The sequence below is a fragment of the Pimephales promelas genome, chromosome 6 (genome assembly GCF_988280905.1).
Source record: "Pimephales promelas chromosome 6, fPimPro1.hap1.1, whole genome shotgun sequence".
Lineage (NCBI taxonomy): Eukaryota > Metazoa > Chordata > Actinopteri > Cypriniformes > Leuciscidae > Pimephales > Pimephales promelas.
The window spans coordinates 11,979,543-12,001,404 of NC_142774.1; the positions used below are offsets into that span (position 1 = coordinate 11,979,543).

The window sequence follows — 21,862 nt, forward strand, 5'->3', positions numbered from 1 at the left end:
ATGAGTAAAACGTCTAAACGTCTATAAATGTATTTGTCATATCAAATTAAAACCTGACGTTTCAATTTTGCCCTGCTGCCCACGGGGGTTTGATTGACAGGTGGCCTGGCCAATCATAACGCCGAATAAGCAACTTTGTCCGACAACAAAGCTGTCAGTAACGTCGGTGGATATGAACTTGAAAACGGTATTGTTTAAATTACTTAAATGACAATATTTGAAAGTTGAGACTTTGTTTCATATCATCAGTAAGCTGCTTTGAACTCTCTCTCGTAATCACTCGGTGTAACGTTAGTCTTTGCCCCGCGATGTATTTTTCACTGCGTGAGTGCATGAGAACATGATATGCGTGACTCGTGAGACCCGCCTGGCTCGTGGCTCGTCACATACTAAAAAAGGCGGGTCTTTGCGAACGTCTCTATTAATGATAATGATTCCATAATAATGCATGGAATATAACAAGGGAAAGTGCCACTAAATAACAGGGCTAATTTGTGTGGGATGTTGCGTGGTACGGCTTTGGTAATCAGATGGCTTGAAGTATCTGCTCCACAGCCAATCACAGGCCCCCTCCTTGCTTGGGCCCCGGGGCTTTAGCCCCGCCTAGCCCTATGGTTAATGCGGCCGTGGATGATGGTACTCATCATTTTGTATTTAAATCATCATTAAATACATCTTTAAAACACCATTTTGGCTCCCAGTCTCTTTTCTCTAAAGACTCAAATGAACACACTTCTTCAGCGTGGTCTCTTTCGTCGTCTCTCCATTTATTAAAATCAGTCAAGTCACGCTCCAACAGTGTTATTAAGTTGAGACAGGTCCGACAAATGCAAGCATACTTGTTGGCTTTATTGTCGAGATCTAATCCTAAATGGAGAACTTGTTCGTCGTATATACATTCACATTTTCTATTTCGTTAAAAAATGTTTTTCGAGTTTGCAAGTACTCCGAATCCTTAACTTATTACACCGGCAAAGGTCGTTAACACTAATTTTTCTTTTAAATACTTCTTCCAGAGTGGGTGCAGTTGACAACTGAGTCGCTCCACAATTTGTTCAGCCTTTTTTCATAAAATGACTGGATTATTGAACTTAGAAGAATTTGAGCTTGCATTGTTTTGACCCATAATGACAGTCACGGCAGCTTGTTGACTGGTTTGTACACCCAGGCAGGTTGTGATCCTCAGATATCATAGATTTCATTTTTATATGACAACCTTTTACATGTCTGCTAAACCCCCTTTGTCCCCTGGGTATACATTTAGCAATATAGTGGGTGTATGATGTTTATGACGATGTTATGATGAATTATGCCTTTCTCCACAGACGTTCCGAGTTGTTCAAAGCGTTTGTAATATGATTGTAAGAAGGCAGCAGTCTGACTCAGAGATGGTGAATGGGAACATGGTTCGTGTAACATTAGCAACACATTATTAGCTGTTTGATAACGTAGTCAAACAAAAGGCTAATCATTGTAATTACAGTTATGCGGCCAACGTTGTGTAGCATTTACTTGTGTAAAGTTGACCGATCGAGTTGGATCTCTGAGCTGGTGTAAGTGAGTGTGGGCGGAGCTCATTTGAATATTCATGAAACCTCGAATACTACTAAATGAAGCAAGGGTGTAGTTACATTGAAGCTTCAACACATGAAGATTTTTTTTTCCACAGCATAAAACGTTTGAATATGTCATTTTGGTGATCAAAGGTTAGTTTTAAGGGATAGTTATTGACTACAGGGGACTTTAAACCAGATAACTCGGCTATCTCTGAGTCTAAATGCATTGTTTGTCAAAGTATGTAGACGAACTGTTCTCTAGATTTGGACTTGAACTTTGCCTACAAAATCTGACTTCTGCAACAGTTCGGGCGGTGTTGATTGAGCATCAGTCTTTCGTAATGCACTCCTCTAATCATGGAATCCAGCGTTCCATCCGTCTGTGTCTCTGAATCACGCTCAGCCATCACTGCCAGTGGGGAGGCAGAACCAGTTTGCAGAGTGAATTTCAAATGCTTTTGTCATCTCGCCACATGCTTCGGGTTGATCTGAGAATGCAATAAGCTATAAAAACAGCTTGCTTTGACCAAACAGTGGGAAAACATTTTTTTCAAGGGAATCAATATTTCATACTGAAAAGCATTCCATTCTCAGTATTGTTGCCCACAGCATTCAATATACTGTTGTACAATAGTGGCAACTTTTCTGTAACCGCAAACATGTTTTTACAAGATATGTGTAGTCAGTTTTTGCTCTTTGTAAAGATTTAATTTAAAGATATAAATAACATCAGCAACAGTTTAAGAGAAGCAGTTAGTTGTCAGAAAAATATTTGGTTTTCAACTTTTCATATTTCCACAAAGTTTAGTTCAATGATTTTGCTCACACTTTATATTCTTTAACTACTATGTATTTACTTAAAAAAAAATATTAGGCACAACATACTTATTGTGTTCATGTTGTACTGTAGAACACATTTGCTGCCATTGAGGTGGGATAAGGTTAGGTGGTAGAGGTAGGTTTGAGGGAAAGGTCTAGAGAAAAATGGGTCTTTAAGAAAAATGCATGTAGTTACATGTAAAAAAACCCCCTATCATAGCATTTGAAATGTTCCTATTTTTGTTTTAGGAGTTCCCAAAAACAGTTTATTGTGCATGCAAGGATAAAAAACACTTTATTTGTCTTATAATATGCATTTATTTTTAACTGATTTGGTCAACGACTCCCAAATGATGTCAGAAAAAGTGCACTTTCCACACGGTCCCTTACTCGCGTCTCCGTCAAGAGCGAGCTTTCCCGGCGATTCTCACATTGTGGCAGCTTTTGAGGGGCAGTGCTTATTATATAGAGCAAAGTCATATTTGGCTAAGTCGTTTAGGAGGTAATTGCCATTTTTCAATCAATGTCTGGTGAATATCAAAAACAAAACTAACTTTACCCCGCTTAGAAGCTGCGTGGAGTGTACACAACACAATATAACTATATTGTGCATGCTACAACATAACAGCAAACATTATTAATAATACTTACAGATTGTGATTCGGAGGAGGACGAACCTGATCCATATACACTGGATACCGAACCCTCCTTCAGGAACAACCGGCTTTTGAATTCATTTAGGTTTTTGAATTGTGAATGATTCGTCATTAAAACGATGAGAACACAAGGTTCCGGCGTTGCAAATATGAACTCTGACCACTGATTCTTCACATGCTTATCACTGGACAATGGAAACAAGTGGCTGAACTGTCTTTGCAATGTAGAACACAGCGTCTTCTCGACATGATGCGATTCAGCTGAAGTATTTGAATGTGTTCTAGACGTCACTTCAAGTCTGCGCGCGCAGTTGTTGGGAGCGGCCAATGACCTGTCTACATCACGATGTAACAGCTAATGACTCGTTTCAAAAACAATTCATTTCATAGACTCAGAGTCGACTCTCACTTTTGAAAGACAATAACTTTATATACGGTGCACTTTCAGATATAAATCTTTGCAGGATGTTTTCATTACCTTAGAGCTATATTCCACACTACATGAACAGTCATTTTCAAAAATCCATGATAGGTGCTCTTTAAATGCTAGTACACAGTAGTTAAAGGCAAATAGAATACAGTAAAGTGGGTCCGATTTTGAAAAGTTTTGCTGATGTATAGCTGCGGAAGAAGCATCGGTCAATTAAAGGAACAAATACAGCGTTAAACAAGTCTACTGCTGCTTTGTGGTTTCTGAATCACTTTTCATGTTTCTTGTAGGTGGAAAAGAGCAGGTGTGAGATCAGAAGCAGTTCTGAGCAGCAGAATACTTTTCATGAGACTGACGGTGAGCATCATATAGTTATCTAGTTTTGAAATGATAATAATATAATAAAATACATAGTCCCTTAATCAGGTAAACAATACTTTCATGTCATTTCAACAGGATTTGCATCAGTAATGCCCTTCATCCCTAAGTTTAAGCAGACTTTCTTGTCAGTATCGACTGATAAAGTGATTCTAGTCTCAGCATTGATATGTTGCTAAACATAGTAGCCATGAGGAGAAATTGCGATGCTTTGTTGTCACTGGATATCTAATGTTTGTGTGTGTAATATGCCATGTCAATATTTAATGATTTGAAGCATACATCTGAGTGTTTTGTTAGTTATGAGTTATTCTTGGGGTTTTGTCTTGCGCAGCAGATTCAAAAGGCAATTATGAGCAGATGGCATTCATGACTTATGCATCCAGGTGGCCACAGTTCAGAGCCGGAGAGTATGGTAATTGAGATGCCCCTTCTTATATATCACCACCTGATCACAGCATTTCATTTGCTCAATTTCATTGGTAACTGTGCATGTTGTCTTGTCTTACAGGGCAGACAGGACTGTCAGTTATTGACAAACTTCAAGGTGATTCCATTAACTATGTGAATATCCCCATTAGTCCAACGTCTAAACGACAGCTACACTATATGGAGTTGGATCTACAGGACCGTCCAGAGTCAAGCCACACTATCAGAGGTACACTGTGTTCCTTCCATATTTACTTTTCATTTTTGATCCTTTAATTACATGCATTCCGACTTAAAGGCCTGTTCACACCGGCCGACGTTTAACGCCTCGTGACTAAACAATGGGCGCCAATGTGAGTGTGCACACCGACGCAAAAAACGGCACGCGTAATAAAAAGTGTAATTTAAAAAAAAAAACGACTCGTTTTATTGGTTTGATGCGCCGTGTCAAAAACTCTGACCAATGAGATGGGCGCTTTTGCTCATGTGTCTGGTGCTTCTGAAGTTGCAGTAAAACACAACTTGGGGGCGCTCAAACACAAAACGATCTTACCGCGCACACATACGTAACGGCGAAAAAGATATACACTACCGTCTACACTGCCGGAAGACAAGGAAGATGCAAGGCAAGTTATCATTATATTAAGCGCCATCTAATGTCAGGGAATGATATGCATGTTCACTCGGCTCATCGTCAGTGAAAATCGCTTGGGTGTGAACACAAAAAACGTGTTGAAACACGCTGCCGAATAACGCGCGCTGATTTATTGTTAAATGTTAAGCAGTGGCTGGTTGCATAAAATGCTAAGAACTTACAAATTAATCACCTAACAAAGCCCACGTTATCCCAGGATATTTTTCTGTTGATATGGAAAAATCGGGTATATTTAGCAACATAGCTGGTGAATTATTATGATGTATATATTACAATATTATGATGAATAACGTAGTCAAACAAAAGGTTAATCATAGTAATTACCAGAGAACAATGCATCAAATGCATTACCATTCTGATACATTGAGTTATAGACGAGCCTATTAGAGTGAGTGAAGGCAGGGCTCATTTGCATATTCTTGGATCTGTATACTAAATAAAGTAAGGGTGAAGAGTTGCATTAAAGCTATTTTAAGGCATGAAGAATTTTTCTTTTTTCCAGAGGAAAAAAAAAAAACATTTTAATATACTATTTAGGTGATCAAAGATGAGTAGGGGTTCTTTAACCCCCTCAGACCTGAATTATGTTTCAAGTTTCTGAAAAATATAAAAGTACATTTTACCAGCTCATGCGGTTTCTATAAATTAAAACAAATGAAATTTTTTTATATATATAATTGCTTTCATTGTGATTTTTTTGTCCATTCCAATGGACATCAGGTCAAAACAGGTGTACTTCCAAAAAAGGTACCAACATGAAACAAATTAATAAACATAAAATTTGTTGGTCTATACTTTAAGCTTTTTCTCAAGGTCAAAAACATCCCAGCAGTATACCATTTCAACTATAATTTAGAGGTTTTTGTTTTACAGATTGCACATTGTTTGTAACAAACTAAATATCTTCGAATCAATCTAGAGTCATTTTTTAGAACAAAAACTTGAACATTATAACTTTATAACACCGTCTATCAGAATCCAGAGTTTTGAGAAGATTGGAGAAACTTAATTTTTCGCCCCAAAAAAAACAAAAAAACGAAAGGGGTACCACTGTCGTTTTTTTTCGGGCCGAATTTTTGAGTTTCGATATCTCAGCTCTGGAAGGGGCTAGAGCCTCCATTTTTGCACTCAGGTCTAAGTCTCATGGCCCTCTATCAGAATCCAGAGTTTTGAGAAGATTGGAGAAACTTAATTTTTCGCCCGGAAAAAAAAAACGAAAGGGGTACCACTGTCGTTTTTTTTTTCGGGTCAAATTTTTGAGTTTCGATATCTCAGCTCTGGAAGGGGCTAGAGCCTCCATTTTTTTGCACTCAGGTCTAAGTCTCATGGCCCTCTATCAGAATCCAGAGTTTTGAGGAGATTGGAGAAACTTAATTTTTAGCCCGAAAAAAAAAAACGAAAGGGGTACCACTGTCGTTTTTTTTTTCGGGTCAAATTTTTGAGTTTCGATATCTCAGCTCTGGAAGGGTCTAGAGCCTCCATTTTTGCACTCAGGTCTAAGTCTCATGGCCCTCTATCAGAATCCAGAGTTTTGAGAAGATTGGAGAAACTTAATTTTTCGCCCGAAAAAAAAAAACGAAAGGGGTACCACTGTCGTTTTTTTTTTCGGGTCAAATTTTTGAGTTCCGATATCTCAGCTCTGGAAGGGGCTAGAGCCTCCATTTTTTTGCACTCAGGTCTAAGTCTCATGGCCCTCTATCAGAATCCAGAGTTTTGGGAAGATTGGAGAAACTTAATTTTTCGCCCGAAAAAAAAAAAAAAACGTAAGGGGTACCACTGTCGTTTTTTTTTTCAGGCCGAATTTTTGAGTTTCGATATCTCAGCTCTGGAAGGGTCTAGAGCCTCCATTTTTGCACTCAAGTCTAAGTCTCATGGCCCTCTATCAGAATCCAGAGTTTTGGGAAGATTGGAGAAACTTAATTTTTCGCCCGAAAAAAAAAAAACGTAAGGGGTACCACTGTCGTTTTTTTTTCGGGCCGAATTTTTGAGTTTCGATATCTCAGCTCTGGAAGGGTCTAGAGCCTCCATTTTTGCACTCAGGTCTAAGTCTCATGGCCCTCTATCAGAATCCAGAGTTTTGAGAAGATTGGAGAAACTTAATTTTTCGCCCGAAAAAAAAAACGAAAGGGGTACCATTGTCGTTTTTTTTTTTCGGGTCAAATTTTTGAGTTTCGATATCTCAGCTCTGGAAGGGTCTAGAGCCTCCATTTTTGCACTCAGGTCTAAGTCTCATGGCCCTCTATCAGAATCCAGAGTTTTGAGAAGATTGGAGAAACTTAATTTTTCGCCCGAAAAAAAAAACGAAAGGGGTACCACTGTCGTTTTTTTTTTCAGGCCGAATTTTTGAGTTTCGATATCTCAGCTCTGGAAGGGTCTAGAGCCTCCATTTTTGCACTCAAGTCTAAGTCTCATGGCCCTCTATCAGAATCCAGAGTTTTGGGAAGATTGGAGAAACTTAATTTTTCGCCCGAAAAAAAAAAAAACGCAAGGGGTACCACTGTCGTTTTTTTTTCGGGCCGAATTTTTGAGTTTCGATATCTCAGCTCTGGAAGGGGCTAGAGCCTCCATTTTTGCACTCAGGTCTAAGTCTCATGACCCTCTATCAGAATCCAGAGTTTTAAAGAGATTGGAGAAACTTAATTTTTAGCCCGAAAAAAAAACGAAAGGGGTACCACTGTCGTTTTTTTTTTTCGGGTCAAATTTTTGAGTTTCGATATCTCAGCTCTGGAAGGGTCTAGAGCCTCCATTTTTGCACTCAGGTCTAAGTCTCATGGCCCTCTATCAGAATCCAGAGTTTTGGGAAGATTGGAGAAACTTAATTTTTCGCCCGAAAAAGAAAATAAAAACGTAAGGGGTACCACTGTCGTTTTTTTTTCGGGCCGAATTTTTGAGTTTCGATATCTCAGCTCTGGAAGGGCCTAGAGCCTCAATTTTTGCACTCAGGTCTAAGTCTCATGGCCCTCTATCAGAATCCAGAGTTTTGAGGAGATTGGAGAAACTTAATTTTTAGCCCGAAAAAAAAAACGAAAGGGGTACCACTGTCGTTTTTTTTTCGGGTCAAATTTTTGAGTTTCGATATCTCAGCTCTGGAAGGGTCTAGAGCCTCCATTTTTGCACTCAGGTCTAAGTCTCATGACCCTCTATCAGAATCCAGAGTTTTGAGGAGATTGGAGAAACTTAATTTTTAGCCCGAAAAAAAAACGAAAGGGGTACCACTGTCGTTTTTTTTTTCGGGTCAAATTTTTGAGTTTCGATATCTCAGCTCTGGAAGGGTCTAGAGCCTCCATTTTTGCACTCAGGTCTAAGTCTCATGGCCCTCTATCAGAATCCAGAGTTTTGGGAAGATTGGAGAAACTTAATTTTTCGCTCGAAAAAAAAAAACGTAAGGGGTACCACTGTCGTTTTTTTTTCGGGCCGAATTTTTGAGTTTCGATATCTCAGCTCTGGAAGGGGATAGAGCCTCCATTTTTGCACTCAGGTCTAAGTCTCATGGCCCTCTATCAGAATCCAGAGTTTTGAGGAGATTGGAGAAACTTAATTTTTAGCCCGAAAAAAAAAAACGAAAGGGGTACCACTGTCGTTTTTTTTTTTTCGGGTCAAATTTTTGAGTTTCGATATCTCAGCTCTGGAAGGGTCTAGAGCCTCCATTTTTGCACTCAGGTCTAAGTCTCATGGCCCTCTATCAGAATCCAGAGTTTTGGGAAGATTGGAGAAACTTAATTTTTCGCTCGAAAAAAAAAACGTAAGGGGTACCACTGTCGTTTTTTTTCGGGCCGAATTTTTGAGTTTCGATATCTCAGCTCTGGAAGGGCCTAGAGCCTCCATTTTTGCATTCAGGTCTAAGTCTCATGGCCCTCTATCAGAATCCAGAGTTTTGGGAAGATTGGAGAAACTTAATTTTTCGCCCCGAAAAAAAAAAGAAAACGTAAGGGGTACCACTGTCGTTTTTTTCGGGCCGAATTTTTGAGATTCGATATCTCAGCTCTGGAAGGGGCTAGAGCCTCCATTTTTGCACTCAGGTCTAAGTCTCATGGCCCTCTATCAGAATCCAGAGTTTTGGGAAGATTGGAGAAACTTAATTTTTCACCGGAAAAAAAAAGAAAACGTAAGGGGTACCACTGTCGTTTTTTTTCGGGCCGAATTTTTGAGTTTCGATATCTCAGCTCTGGAAGGGGCTAGAGCCTCCATTTTTGCACTCAGGTCTAAGTCTCATGGCCCTCTATCAGAATCCAGAGTTTTGAGGAGATTGGAGAAACTTAATTTTTAGCCCGAAAAAAAAACGAAAGGGGTACCACTGTCGTTTTTTTTTTCGGGTCAAATTTTTGAGTTTCGATATCTCAGCTCTGGAAGGGTCTAGAGCCTCCATTTTTGCACTCAGGTCTAAGTCTCATGGCCCTCTATCAGAATCCAGAGTTTTGGGAAGATTGGAGAAACTTAATTTTTCGCCCGAAAAAAAAAAAAACGTAAGGGGTACCACTGTCGTTTTTTTTTTCGGGCCGAATTTTTGAGTTTCGATATCTCAGCTCTGGAAGGGCCTAGAGCCTCCATTTTTGCACTCAGGTCTAAGTCTCATGGCCCTCTATCAGAATCCAGAGTTTTGGGAAGATTGGAGAAACTTAATTTTTCGCCCGAAAAAAAAAAAAACGTAAGGGGTACCACTGTCGTTTTTTTTTGGGCCGAATTTTTGAGTTTCGATATCTCAGCTCTGGAAGGGGCTAGAGCCTCCATTTTTGCACTCAGGTCTAAGTCTCATGGCCCTCTATCAGAATCCAGAGTTTTGAGGAGATTGGAGAAACTTAATTTTTAGCCCGAAAAAAAAACCGAAAGGGGTACCACTGTCGTTTTTTTTTCGGGTCAAATTTTTGAGTTTCGATATCTCAGCTCTGGAAGGGTCTAGAGCCTCCATTTTTGCACTCAGGTCTAAGTCTCATGGCCCTCTATCAGAATCCAGAGTTTTGGGAAGATTGGAGAAACTTAATTTTTCGTCCGAAAAAAAAAAACGTAAGGGGTACCACTGTCGTTTTTTTTTCGGGCCTAATTTTTGAGTTTCGATATCTCAGCTCTGGAAGGGACTAGAGCCTCCATTTTTGCACTCAGGTCTAAGTATCATGGCCCTCTGTCAGAATCCAGAGTTTTGAGAAGATTGGAGAAACTAAATTTTTCGCCCGACAAAAAAAAAACGAAAGGGGTACCACTGTCGTTTTTTTTTCGGGTCAAATTTTTGAGTTCCGTTATCTCAGCTCTGGAAGGGTCCAGAGCCTCCATTTTTGCACTCAGGTCTAAGTCTCATGGCCCTCTATCAGAATCCAGAGTTTTGGGAAGATTGGAGAAACGTAATTTTTCGCCCGAAAAAAAAAAACCGTAAGGGGTACCACTGTCTTTTTTTTTTCGGGCCGAATTTTTGAGTTTCGATATCTCAGCTCTGGAAGGGGCTAGAGCCTCCATTTTTGCACTCAGTTCTAAGTCTCATGGCCCTCTATCAGAATCCAGAGTTTTGGGAAGATTGGAGAAACTTAATTTTTTAGCCCGAAAAAAAAAACGTAAGGGGTACCACTGTCGTTTTTTTTTTCGGGTCAAATTTTTGATTTCCGATATCTCAGCTCTGGAAGGGTCTAAAGCCTCCATTTTTGCACTCAGGTCTAAGTCTCATGGCCCTCTATCAGAATCCAGAGTTTTGAGGAGATTGGAGAAACTTAATTTTTAGCCCGAAAAAAAAAAACGAAAGGGGTACCACTGTCGTTTTTTTTTTCGGGCCGAATTTTTGAGTTTCGATATCTCAGCTCTGGAAGGGGCTAGAGCCACCATTTTTGCACTCAGGTCTAAGTCTCATGGTCCTCTATCAGAATCCAGAGTTTTGAGGAGATTGGAGAAACTTAATTTTTAGCCTGAAAAAAAACCCGAAAGGGGTACCACTGTCATTTTTTTTTCGGGTCAAATTTTTGAGTTTCGATATCTCAGCTCTGGAATGGTCTAGAGCCTCCATTTTTGCACTCAGGTCTAAGTCTCATAGCCCTCTATCAGAATCCAGAGTTTTGGGAAGATTGGAGAAACTTAATTTTTCGCCCGAAAAAAAAAAACCTAAGGGGTACCACTGTCGTTTTTTTTTCGGGTCAAATTTTTTAGTTCAGATATCTCAGCTCTGGAAGGGGCTAGAGTCTCCATTTTTGCACTCAGGTCTAAGTCTCATGGCCCTCTATCAGAATCCAGAGTTTTGGGAAGATTGGAGAAACTTAATTTTTCGCCCAAAAAAAAAAACGTAAGGGGTACCACTGACGTTTTTTTTTTTGGGCCGAATTTTTGAGTTTCGATATCTCAGCTCTGGAAGGGTCTAGAGCCTCCATTTTTGCACTCAGGTCTAAGTCTCATGGCCCTCTATCAGAATCCAGAGTTTTGGGAAGATTGGAGAAACTTAATTTTTCGCCCGAAAAAAAAAAAACGAAAGGGGTACCACTGTCGTTTTTTTTTCGGGTCAAATTTTTGAGTTTCGATATCTCAGCTCTGGAAGGGTCTAGAGCCTCCATTTTTGCACTCAGATCTAAGTCTCATGGCCCCCTATCAGAATCCAGAGTTTTGGGAAGATTGGAGAAACTTAATTTTTCGCCCGAAAAAAAAAACGTAAGGGGTACCACTGTCGTTTTTTTTTCGGGCCGAAATTTTAAATTTCGATATCTCAGCTCTGGAAGGGTCTAGAGCCTCCATTTTTGCACTCAGGTCTAAGTCTCATAGCCCTCTATTAGAATCTAGAGTTTTGGGAAGATTGGAGAAACTTAATTTTTCGCCCGAAAAAAAAAAAACGAAAGGGGTACCACTGTCGTTTTTTTTTCGGGTCAAATTTTTGAGTTTCGATATCTCATCTCTGGAATGGTCTAGAGCCTCCATTTTTGCACTCAGATCTAAGTCTCATGGCCCCCTATCAGAATCCAGAGTTTTGGGAAGATTGGAGAAACTTAATTTTTCGCCCGAAAAAAAAAAAACCTAAGGGGTACCACTGTCGTTTTTTTTTCGGGCCGAATTTTTGAGTTTCGATATCTCAGCTCTGGAAGGGTCTAGAGCCTCCATTTTTGCACTCAGGTCTAAGTCTCATGGCCCTCTATCAGAATCCAGAGTTTTGGGAAGATTGGAGAAACTTAATTTTTCGCCCGAAAAAAAAAAACGTAAGGGGTACCACTGTCGTTTTTTTTTCGGGCCGAATTTTTGAGTTTCAATATCTCAGCTCTTGAAGGGGCTAGAGCCTCCATTTTTGCACTCAGGTCTAAGTCTCATGGCCCTCTATCAGAATCCAGAGTTTTGGGAAGATTGGAGAAACTTAATTTTTAGCCCGAAAAAAAAACCGAAAGGGGTACCACTGTCATTTTTTTTTCGGGTCAAATTTTTGAGTTTCGATATCTCAGCTCTGGAATGGTCTAGAGCCTCCATTTTTGCACTCAGGTCTAAGTCTCATAGCCCTCTATCAGAATCCAGAGTTTTGGGAAGATTGGAGAAACTTAATTTTTCGCCTGAAAAAAAAAACCTAAGGGGTACCACTGTCGTTTTTTTTTTCGGGTCAAATTTTTTAGTTCAGATATCTCAGCTCTGGAAGGGGCTAGAGTCTCCATTTTTGCACTCAGGTCTAAGTCTCATGGCCCTCTATCAGAATCCAGAGTTTTGGGAAGATTGGAGAAACTTAATTTTTCGCCCAAAAAAAAAAAACGTAAGGGGTACCACTGACGTTTTTTTTTCGGGCCGAATTTTTGAGTTTCGATATCTCAGCTCTGGAAGGGTCTAGAGCCTCCATTTTTGCACTCAGGTCTAAGTCTCATGGCCCTCTATCAGAATCCAGAGTTTTGGGAAGATTGGAGAAACTTAATTTTTCGCCCGAAAAAAAAAAAACGAAAGGGGTACCACTGTCGTTTTTTTTTCGGGTCAAATTTTTGAGTTTCGATATCTCAGCTCTGGAAGGGTCTAGAGCCTCCATTTTTGCACTCAGATCTAAGTCTCATGGCCCCCTATCAGAATCCAGAGTTTTGGGAAGATTGGAGAAACTTAATTTTTCGCCCGAAAAAAAAAAACCTAAGGGGTACCACTGTCGTTTTTTTTTCGGGTCAAATTTTTTAGTTCAGATATCTCAGCTCTGGAAGGGGCTAGAGTCTCCATTTTTGCACTCAGGTCTAAGTCTCATGGCCCTCTATCAGAATCCAGAGTTTTGGGAAGATTGGAGAAACTTAATTTTTCGCCCAAAAAAAAAAAACGTAAGGGGTACCACTGACGTTTTTTTTTCGGGCCGAATTTTTGAGTTTCGATATCTCAGCTCTGGAAGGGTCTAGAGCCTCCATTTTTGCACTCAGGTCTAATTCTCATGGCCCTCTATCAGAATCCAGAGTTTTGGGAAGATTGGAGAAACTTAATTTTTCGCCCGAAAAAAAAAAAACGAAAGGGGTACCACTGTCGTTTTTTTTTCGGGTCAAATTTTTGAGTTTCGATATCTCAGCTCTGGAAGGGTCTAGAGCCTCCATTTTTGCACTCAGATCTAAGTCTCATGGCCCCCTATCAGAATCCAGAGTTTTGGGAAGATTGGAGAAACTTAATTTTTCGCCCGAAAAAAAAAACGTAAGGGGTACCACTGTCGTTTTTTTTTCGGGCCGAATTTTTAAATTTCGATATCTCAGCTCTGGAAGGGTCTAGAGCCTCCATTTTTGCACTCAGGTCTAAGTCTCATAGCCCTCTATCAGAATCCAGAGTTTTGGGAAGATTGGAGAAACTTAATTTTTAGCCCGAAAAAAAAAAACGAAAGGGGTACCACTGTCATTTTTTTTTTCGGGTCAAGTTTTTGAGTTTAGATATCTCAGCTCTGGAATGGTCTAGAGCCTCCATTTTTGCACTCAGGTCTAAGTCTCATAGCCCTCTATCAGAATCCAGAGTTTTGGGAAGATTGGAGAAACTTAATTTTTCGCCCAAAAAAACAAAAAAACAAAAGGGGTACCACTCGTTTTTTTTTCGGGCCGAACTTTTGAGTTTCGATATCTCAGCTCTGGAAGGGTCTAGAGCCTCCATTTTTGCACTCAGGTCTAAGTCTCATGGCCCTCTATCAGAATCCAGAGTTTTGGGAAGATTGGAGAAACTTAATTTTTCGCCCGAAAAAAAAAAAAAACGAAAGGGGTACCACTGTCGTTTTTTTTTCGGGTCAAATTTTTGAGTTTCGATATCTCATCTCTGGAATGGTCTAGAGCCTCCATTTTTGCACTCAGTTCTAAGTCTCATGGCCCTCTATCAGAATCCAGAGTTTTGGGAAGATTGGAGAAACTTAATTTTTTAGCCCGAAAAAAAAAACGTAAGGGGTACCACTGTCGTTTTTTTTTTCGGGTCAAATTTTTGATTTCCGATATCTCAGCTCTGGAAGGGTCTAAAGCCTCCATTTTTGCACTCAGGTCTAAGTCTCATGGCCCTCTATCAGAATCCAGAGTTTTGAGGAGATTGGAGAAACTTAATTTTTAGCCCGAAAAAAAAACCGAAAGGGGTACCACTGTCGTTTTTTTTTTTCGGGCCGAATTTTTGAGTTTCGATATCTCAGCTCTGGAAGGGGCTAGAGCCTCCATTTTTGCACTCAGGTCTAAGTCTCATGGCCCTCTATCAGAATCCAGAGTTTTGAGGAGATTGGAGAAACTTAATTTTTAGCCCGAAAAAAAAAACGAAAGGGGTACCACTGTCGTTTTTTTTTTCGGGCCGAATTTTTGAGTTTCGATATCTCAGCTCTGGAAGGGGCTAGAGCCACCATTTTTGCACTCAGGTCTAAGTCTCATGGTCCTCTATCAGAATCCAGAGTTTTGAGGAGATTGGAGAAACTTAATTTTTAGCCTGAAAAAAAACCCGAAAGGGGTACCACTGTCATTTTTTTTTCGGGTCAAATTTTTGAGTTTCGATATCTCAGCTCTGGAATGGTCTAGAGCCTCCATTTTTGCACTCAGGTCTAAGTCTCATAGCCCTCTATCAGAATCCAGAGTTTTGGGAAGATTGGAGAAACTTAATTTTTCGCCCGAAAAAAAAAAACCTAAGGGGTACCACTGTCGTTTTTTTTTCGGGTCAAATTTTTTAGTTCAGATATCTCAGCTCTGGAAGGGGCTAGAGTCTCCATTTTTGCACTCAGGTCTAAGTCTCATGGCCCTCTATCAGAATCCAGAGTTTTGGGAAGATTGGAGAAACTTAATTTTTCGCCCAAAAAAAAAAAACGTAAGGGGTACCACTGACGTTTTTTTTTTGGGCCGAATTTTTGAGTTTCGATATCTCAGCTCTGGAAGGGTCTAGAGCCTCCATTTTTGCACTCAGGTCTAAGTCTCATGGCCCTCTATCAGAATCCAGAGTTTTGGGAAGATTGGAGAAACTTAATTTTTCGCCCGAAAAAAAAAAAAACGAAAGGGGTACCACTGTCGTTTTTTTTTCGGGTCAAATTTTTGAGTTTCGATATCTCAGCTCTGGAAGGGTCTAGAGCCTCCATTTTTGCACTCAGATCTAAGTCTCATGGCCCCCTATCAGAATCCAGAGTTTTGGGAAGATTGGAGAAACTTAATTTTTCGCCCGAAAAAAAAAAACGTAAGGGGTACCACTGTCGTTTTTTTTTCGGGCCGAAATTTTAAATTTCGATATCTCAGCTCTGGAAGGGTCTAGAGCCTCCATTTTTGCACTCAGGTCTAAGTCTCATAGCCCTCTATTAGAATCTAGAGTTTTGGGAAGATTGGAGAAACTTAATTTTTCGCCCGAAAAAAAAAAACGAAAGGGGTACCACTGTCGTTTTTTTTTCGGGTCAAATTTTTGAGTTTCGATATCTCATCTCTGGAATGGTCTAGAGCCTCCATTTTTGCACTCAGATCTAAGTCTCATGGCCCCCTATCAGAATCCAGAGTTTTGGGAAGATTGGAGAAACTTAATTTTTCGCCCGAAAAAAAAAAAACCTAAGGGGTACCACTGTCGTTTTTTTTTCGGGCTGAATTTTTGAGTTTCGATATCTCAGCTCTGGAAGGGTCTAGAGCCTCCATTTTTGCACTCAGGTCTAAGTCTCATGGCCCTCTATCAGAATCCAGAGTTTTGGGAAGATTGGAGAAACTTAATTTTTCGCCCGAAAAAAAAAACGTAAGGGGTACCACTGTCGTTTTTTTTTCGGGCCGAATTTTTGAGTTTCAATATCTCAGCTCTTGAAGGGGCTAGAGCCTCCATTTTTGCACTCAGGTCTAAGTCTCATGGCCCTCTATCAGAATCCAGAGTTTTGGGAAGATTGGAGAAACTTAATTTTTAGCCCGAAAAAAAAACCGAAAGGGGTACCACTGTCATTTTTTTTTCGGGTCAAATTTTTGAGTTTCGATATCTCAGCTCTGGAATGGTCTAGAGCCTCCATTTTTGCACTCAGGTCTAAGTCTCATAGCCCTCTATCAGAATCCAGAGTTTTGGGAAGATTGGAGAAACTTAATTTTTCGCCTGAAAAAAAAAAACCTAAGGGGTACCACTGTCGTTTTTTTTTTCGGGTCAAATTTTTTAGTTCAGATATCTCAGCTCTGGAAGGGGCTAGAGTCTCCATTTTTGCACTCAGGTCTAAGTCTCATGGCCCTCTATCAGAATCCAGAGTTTTGGGAAGATTGGAGAAACTTAATTTTTCGCCCAAAAAAAAAAAACGTAAGGGGTACCACTGACGTTTTTTTTTCGGGCCGAATTTTTGAGTTTCGATATCTCAGCTCTGGAAGGGTCTAGAGCCTCCATTTTTGCACTCAGGTCTAAGTCTCATGGCCCTCTATCAGAATCCAGAGTTTTGGGAAGATTGGAGAAACTTAATTTTTCGCCCGAAAAAAAAAAACGAAAGGGGTACCACTGTCGTTTTTTTTTCGGGTCAAATTTTTGAGTTTCGATATCTCAGCTCTGGAAGGGTCTAGAGCCTCCATTTTTGCACTCAGATCTAAGTCTCATGGCCCCCTATCAGAATCCAGAGTTTTGGGAAGATTGGAGAAACTTAATTTTTCGCCCGAAAAAAAAAAACCTAAGGGGTACCACTGTCGTTTTTTTTTCGGGTCAAATTTTTTAGTTCAGATATCTCAGCTCTGGAAGGGGCTAGAGTCTCCATTTTTGCACTCAGGTCTAAGTCTCATGGCCCTCTATCAGAATCCAGAGTTTTGGGAAGATTGGAGAAACTTAATTTTTCGCCCAAAAAAAAAAAACGTAAGGGGTACCACTGACGTTTTTTTTTCGGGCCGAATTTTTGAGTTTCGATATCTCAGCTCTGGAAGGGTCTAGAGCCTCCATTTTTGCACTCAGGTCTAATTCTCATGGCCCTCTATCAGAATCCAGAGTTTTGGGAAGATTGGAGAAACTTAATTTTTCGCCCGAAAAAAAAAAAACGAAAGGGGTACCACTGTCGTTTTTTTTTCGGGTCAAATTTTTGAGTTTCGATATCTCAGCTCTGGAAGGGTCTAGAGCCTCCATTTTTGCACTCAGATCTAAGTCTCATGGCCCCCTATCAGAATCCAGAGTTTTGGGAAGATTGGAGAAACTTAATTTTTCGCCCGAAAAAAAAAACGTAAGGGGTACCACTGTCGTTTTTTTTTTCGGGCCGAATTTTTAAATTTCGATATCTCAGCTCTGGAAGGGTCTAGAGCCTCCATTTTTGCACTCAGGTCTAAGTCTCATAGCCCTCTATCAGAATCCAGAGTTTTGGGAAGATTGGAGAAACTTAATTTTTAGCCCGAAAAAAAAAAACGAAAGGGGTACCACTGTCATTTTTTTTTTCGGGTCAAGTTTTTGAGTTTAGATATCTCAGCTCTGGAATGGTCTAGAGCCTCCATTTTTGCACTCAGGTCTAAGTCTCATAGCCCTCTATCAGAATCCAGAGTTTTGGGAAGATTGGAGAAACTTAATTTTTCGCCCAAAAAAACAAAAAAACAAAAGGGGTACCACTCGTTTTTTTTTCGGGCCGAACTTTTGAGTTTCGATATCTCAGCTCTGGAAGGGTCTAGAGCCTCCATTTTTGCACTCAGGTCTAAGTCTCATGGCCCTCTATCAGAATCCAGAGTTTTGGGAAGATTGGAGAAACTTAATTTTTCGCCCGAAAAAAAAAAAAACGAAAGGGGTACCACTGTCGTTTTTTTTTCGGGTCAAATTTTTGAGTTTCGATATCTCATCTCTGGAATGGTCTAGAGCCTCCATTTTTGCACTCAGATCTAAGTCTCATGGCCCCCTATCAGAATCCAGAGTTTTGGGAAGATTGGAGAAACTTAATTTTTCGGCCGAAAAAAAAAACCTAAGGGGTACCACTGTCGTTTTTTTTTCGGGCCGAATTTTTGAGTTTCGATATCTCAGCTCTGGAAGGGTCTAGAGCCTCCATTTTTGCACTCAGGTCTAAGTCTCATGGCCCTCTATCAGAATCCAGAGTTTTGGGAAGATTGGAGAAACTTAATTTTTCGCCCGAAAAAAAAAAACGTAAGGGGTACCACTGTCGTTTTTTTTTCGGGCCGAATTTTTGAGTTTCAATATCTCAGCTCTTGAAGGGGCTAGAGCCTCCATTTTTGCACTCAGGTCTAAGTCTCATGGCCCTCTATCAGAATCCAGAGTTTTGGGAAGATTGGAGAAACTTAATTTTTAGCCCGAAAAAAAAAACCGAAAGGGGTACCACTGTCATTTTTTTTTCGGGTCAAATTTTTGAGTTTCGATATCTCAGCTCTGGAATGGTCTAGAGCCTCCATTTTTGCACTCAGGTCTAAGTCTCATAGCCCTCTATCAGAATCCAGAGTTTTGGGAAGATTGGAGAAACGTAATTTTTCGCCTGAAAAAAAAAAACCTAAGGGGTACCACTGTCATTTTTTTTTCGGGTCAAATTTTTTAGTTCAGATATCTCAGCTCTGGAAGGGGCTAGAGTCTCCATTTTTGCACTCAGGTCTAAGTCTCATGGCCCTCTATCAGAATCCAGAGTTTTGGGAAGATTGGAGAAACTTAATTTTTCGCCCAAAAAAAAAAAACGTAAGGGGTACCACTGACGTTTTTTTTTCGGGCCGAATTTTTGAGTTTCGATATCTCAGCTCTGGAAGGGTCTAGAGCCTCCATTTTTGCACTCAGGTCTAAGTCTCATGGCCCTCTATCAGAATCCAGAGTTTTGGGAAGATTGGAGAAACTTAATTTTTAGCCCGAAAAAAAAAACCGAAAGGGGTACCACTGTCATTTTTTTTTCGGGTCAAATTTTTGAGTTTCGATATCTCAGCTCTGGAATGGTCTAGAGCCTCCATTTTTGCACTCAGGTCTAAGTCTCATAGCCCTCTATCAGAATCCAGAGTTTTGGGAAGATTGGAGAAACGTAATTTTTCGCCTGAAAAAAAAAAACCTAAGGGGTACCACTGTCATTTTTTTTTCGGGTCAAATTTTTTAGTTCAGATATCTCAGCTCTGGAAGGGGCTAGAGTCTCCATTTTTGCACTCAGGTCTAAGTCTCATGGCCCTCTATCAGAATCCAGAGTTTTGGGAAGATTGGAGAAACTTAATTTTTCGCCCAAAAAAAAAAAACGTAAGGGGTACCACTGACGTTTTTTTTTCGGGCCGAATTTTTGAGTTTCGATATCTCAGCTCTGGAAGGGTCTAGAGCCTCCATTTTTGCACTCAGGTCTAAGTCTCATGGCCCTCTATCAGAATCCAGAGTTTTGGGAAGATTGGAGAAACTTAATTTTTCGCCCGAAAAAAAAAAAAACGAAAGGGGTACCACTGTCGTTTTTTTTTCGGGTCAAATTTTTGAGTTTCGATATCTCAGCTCTGGAAGGGTCTAGAGCCTCCATTTTTGCACTCAGATCTAAGTCTCATGGCCCCCTATCAGAATCCAGAGTTTTGGGAAGATTGGAGAAACTTAATTTTTCGCCCGAAAAAAAAAAACCTAAGGGGTACCACTGTCGTTTTTTTTTCGGGTCAAATTTTTTAGTTCAGATATCTCAGCTCTGGAAGGGGCTAGAGTCTCTATTTTTGCACTCAGGTCTAAGTCTCATGGCCCTCTATCAGAATCCAGAGTTTTGGGAAGATTGGAGAAACTTAATTTTTCGCCCAAAAAAAAAAAAACGTAAGGGGTACCACTGACGTTTTTTTTTTTCGGGCGAAAAATTAAGTTTCTCCAATCTTCCCAAAACTCTGGATTCTGATAGAGGGCCATGAGACTTAGACCTGAGTGCAAAAATGAAGGCTCTAGACCCTTCCAGAGCTGAGATATCGAAACTCAAAAATTCGGCCCGAAAAAAAAAACGACAGTGGTACCCCTTACGTTTTTTTTTTTTTTCGGGCGAAAAATTAAGTTTCTCCAATCTTCCCAAAACTCTGGATTCTGATAGAGGGCCATGAGACTTAGACCTGAGTGCAAAAATGGAGGCTCTAGACCCTTCCAGAGCTGAGATATCGAAACTCAAAAATTTGACCCGAAAAAAAAAACGACAGTGGTACCCCTTTCGTTTTTTTTTTCGGGCTAAAAATTAAGTTTCTCCAATCTCCTCAAAACTCTGGATTCTGGTAGAGGGCCATGAGACTTAGACCTGAGTGCAAAAATGGAGGCTCTAGACCCTTCCAGAGCTGAGATATCGAAACTCAAAAATTCGGCCCGAAAAAAAAACGACAGTGGTACCCCTTACGTTTTTTTTTTTTCGGGCTAAAAATTAAGTTTCTCCAATCTCCTCAAAACTCTGGATTCTGATAGAGGGCCATGAGACTTAGACCTGAGTGCAAAAATGGAGGCTCTATACCCTTCCAGAGCTGAGATATCAAAACTCAAAAATTTTACCCGAAAAAAAAACGACAGTGGTACCCCTTAGGTTTTTTTTTTCGGGCGAAAAATTAAGTTTCTCCAATCTTCCCAAAACTCTGGATTCTGATAGAGGGCCATGAGACTTAGACCTGAGTGCAAAAATGGAGGCTCTAGACCCTTCCAGAGCTGAGATATCGAAACTCAAATATTCGGCCCGAAAAAAAAAAACGACAGTGGTACCCCTTACGTTTTTTTTTTTTTCGGGCTAAAAATTAAGTTTCTCCAATCTCCTCAAAACTCTGGATTCTGATAGAGGGCCATGAGACTTAGACCTGAGTGCAAAAATGGAGGCTCTATACCCTTCCAGAGCTGAGATATCGAAACTTAATTTTTCGGGCGAAAAATTAAGTTTCTCCAATCTTCTTGAAGCTCTGGATTCTGATAGAGGGCCATGAGACTAAGATCTGAGAGCAAAAATAGAGGCTCTAGACCCTTCCAGAGCTGAGATATCGAAACTCAAAAATTTGACCCAAAAAAAAACCGACAGTGGTACCCCTTTCGTTTTTTTTTTTCGGGCTAAAAATTAAGTTTCTCCAATCTCATCAAAACTCTGGATTCTGGTAGAGGGCCATGAGACTTAGACATGAGTGCAAAAATGGAGGCTCTAGCCCCTTCCAGAGCTGAGATATCGAAACTCAAAAATTCGGCCCGAAAAAAAAACGACAGTGGTACCCCTTACGTTTTTTTTTTTCGGGCGAAAAATTAAGTTTCTCCAATCTTCTTGAAACTCTGGATTCTGATAGAGGGCCATGAGACTAAGATCTGAGAGCAAAAATGGAGGCTCTAGACCCTTCCAGAGCTGAGATATCGAAACTCAAAAATTTGACCCGAAAAAAAAAAAGACAGTGGTACCCCTTTCGTTTTTTTTTTTTTTTTTTCAGGCAAAAAATTAAGTTTCTCCAATCTCCTCAAAACTCTGGATTCTGATAAAGGGCCATGAGACTTAGACCTGAGTGCAAAAATGGAGGCTCTAGCCCCTTCCAGAGCTGAGATATTGAAACTCAAAAATTCGGCCCGAAAAAAAACGACAGTGGTACCCCTTACGTTTTTTTTTTTTGGGCGAAAAATTAAGTTTCTCCAATCTTCTTGAAACTCTGGATTCTGATAGAGGGCCATGAGACTAAGATCTGAGAGCAAAAATGGAGGCTCTAGACCCTTCCAG

General features: G+C 40.2%; 1 protein-coding gene across 3 annotated transcripts in view; it reads left to right on the plus strand.

The window, feature by feature from the left end:
• The window catches only part of dok7b (docking protein 7b), a 68,711-nt gene that overhangs the window by 19,779 nt on the left and 27,070 nt on the right, over nt 1–21,862 (plus strand). For 2 of the 3 annotated variants that reach the window (XM_039690344.2, XM_089132103.1), the window contains exons 8-10: nt 3,752–3,818; nt 4,174–4,254; nt 4,351–4,497. In XM_039690344.2, the coding sequence (XP_039546278.2) occupies nt 3,752–3,818; nt 4,174–4,254; nt 4,351–4,497 (295 nt within the window). The remainder of the gene's footprint in view (nt 1–3,751; nt 3,819–4,173; nt 4,255–4,350; nt 4,498–21,862) is intronic. The other variant, XM_039690353.2, reaches the window with a different exon arrangement.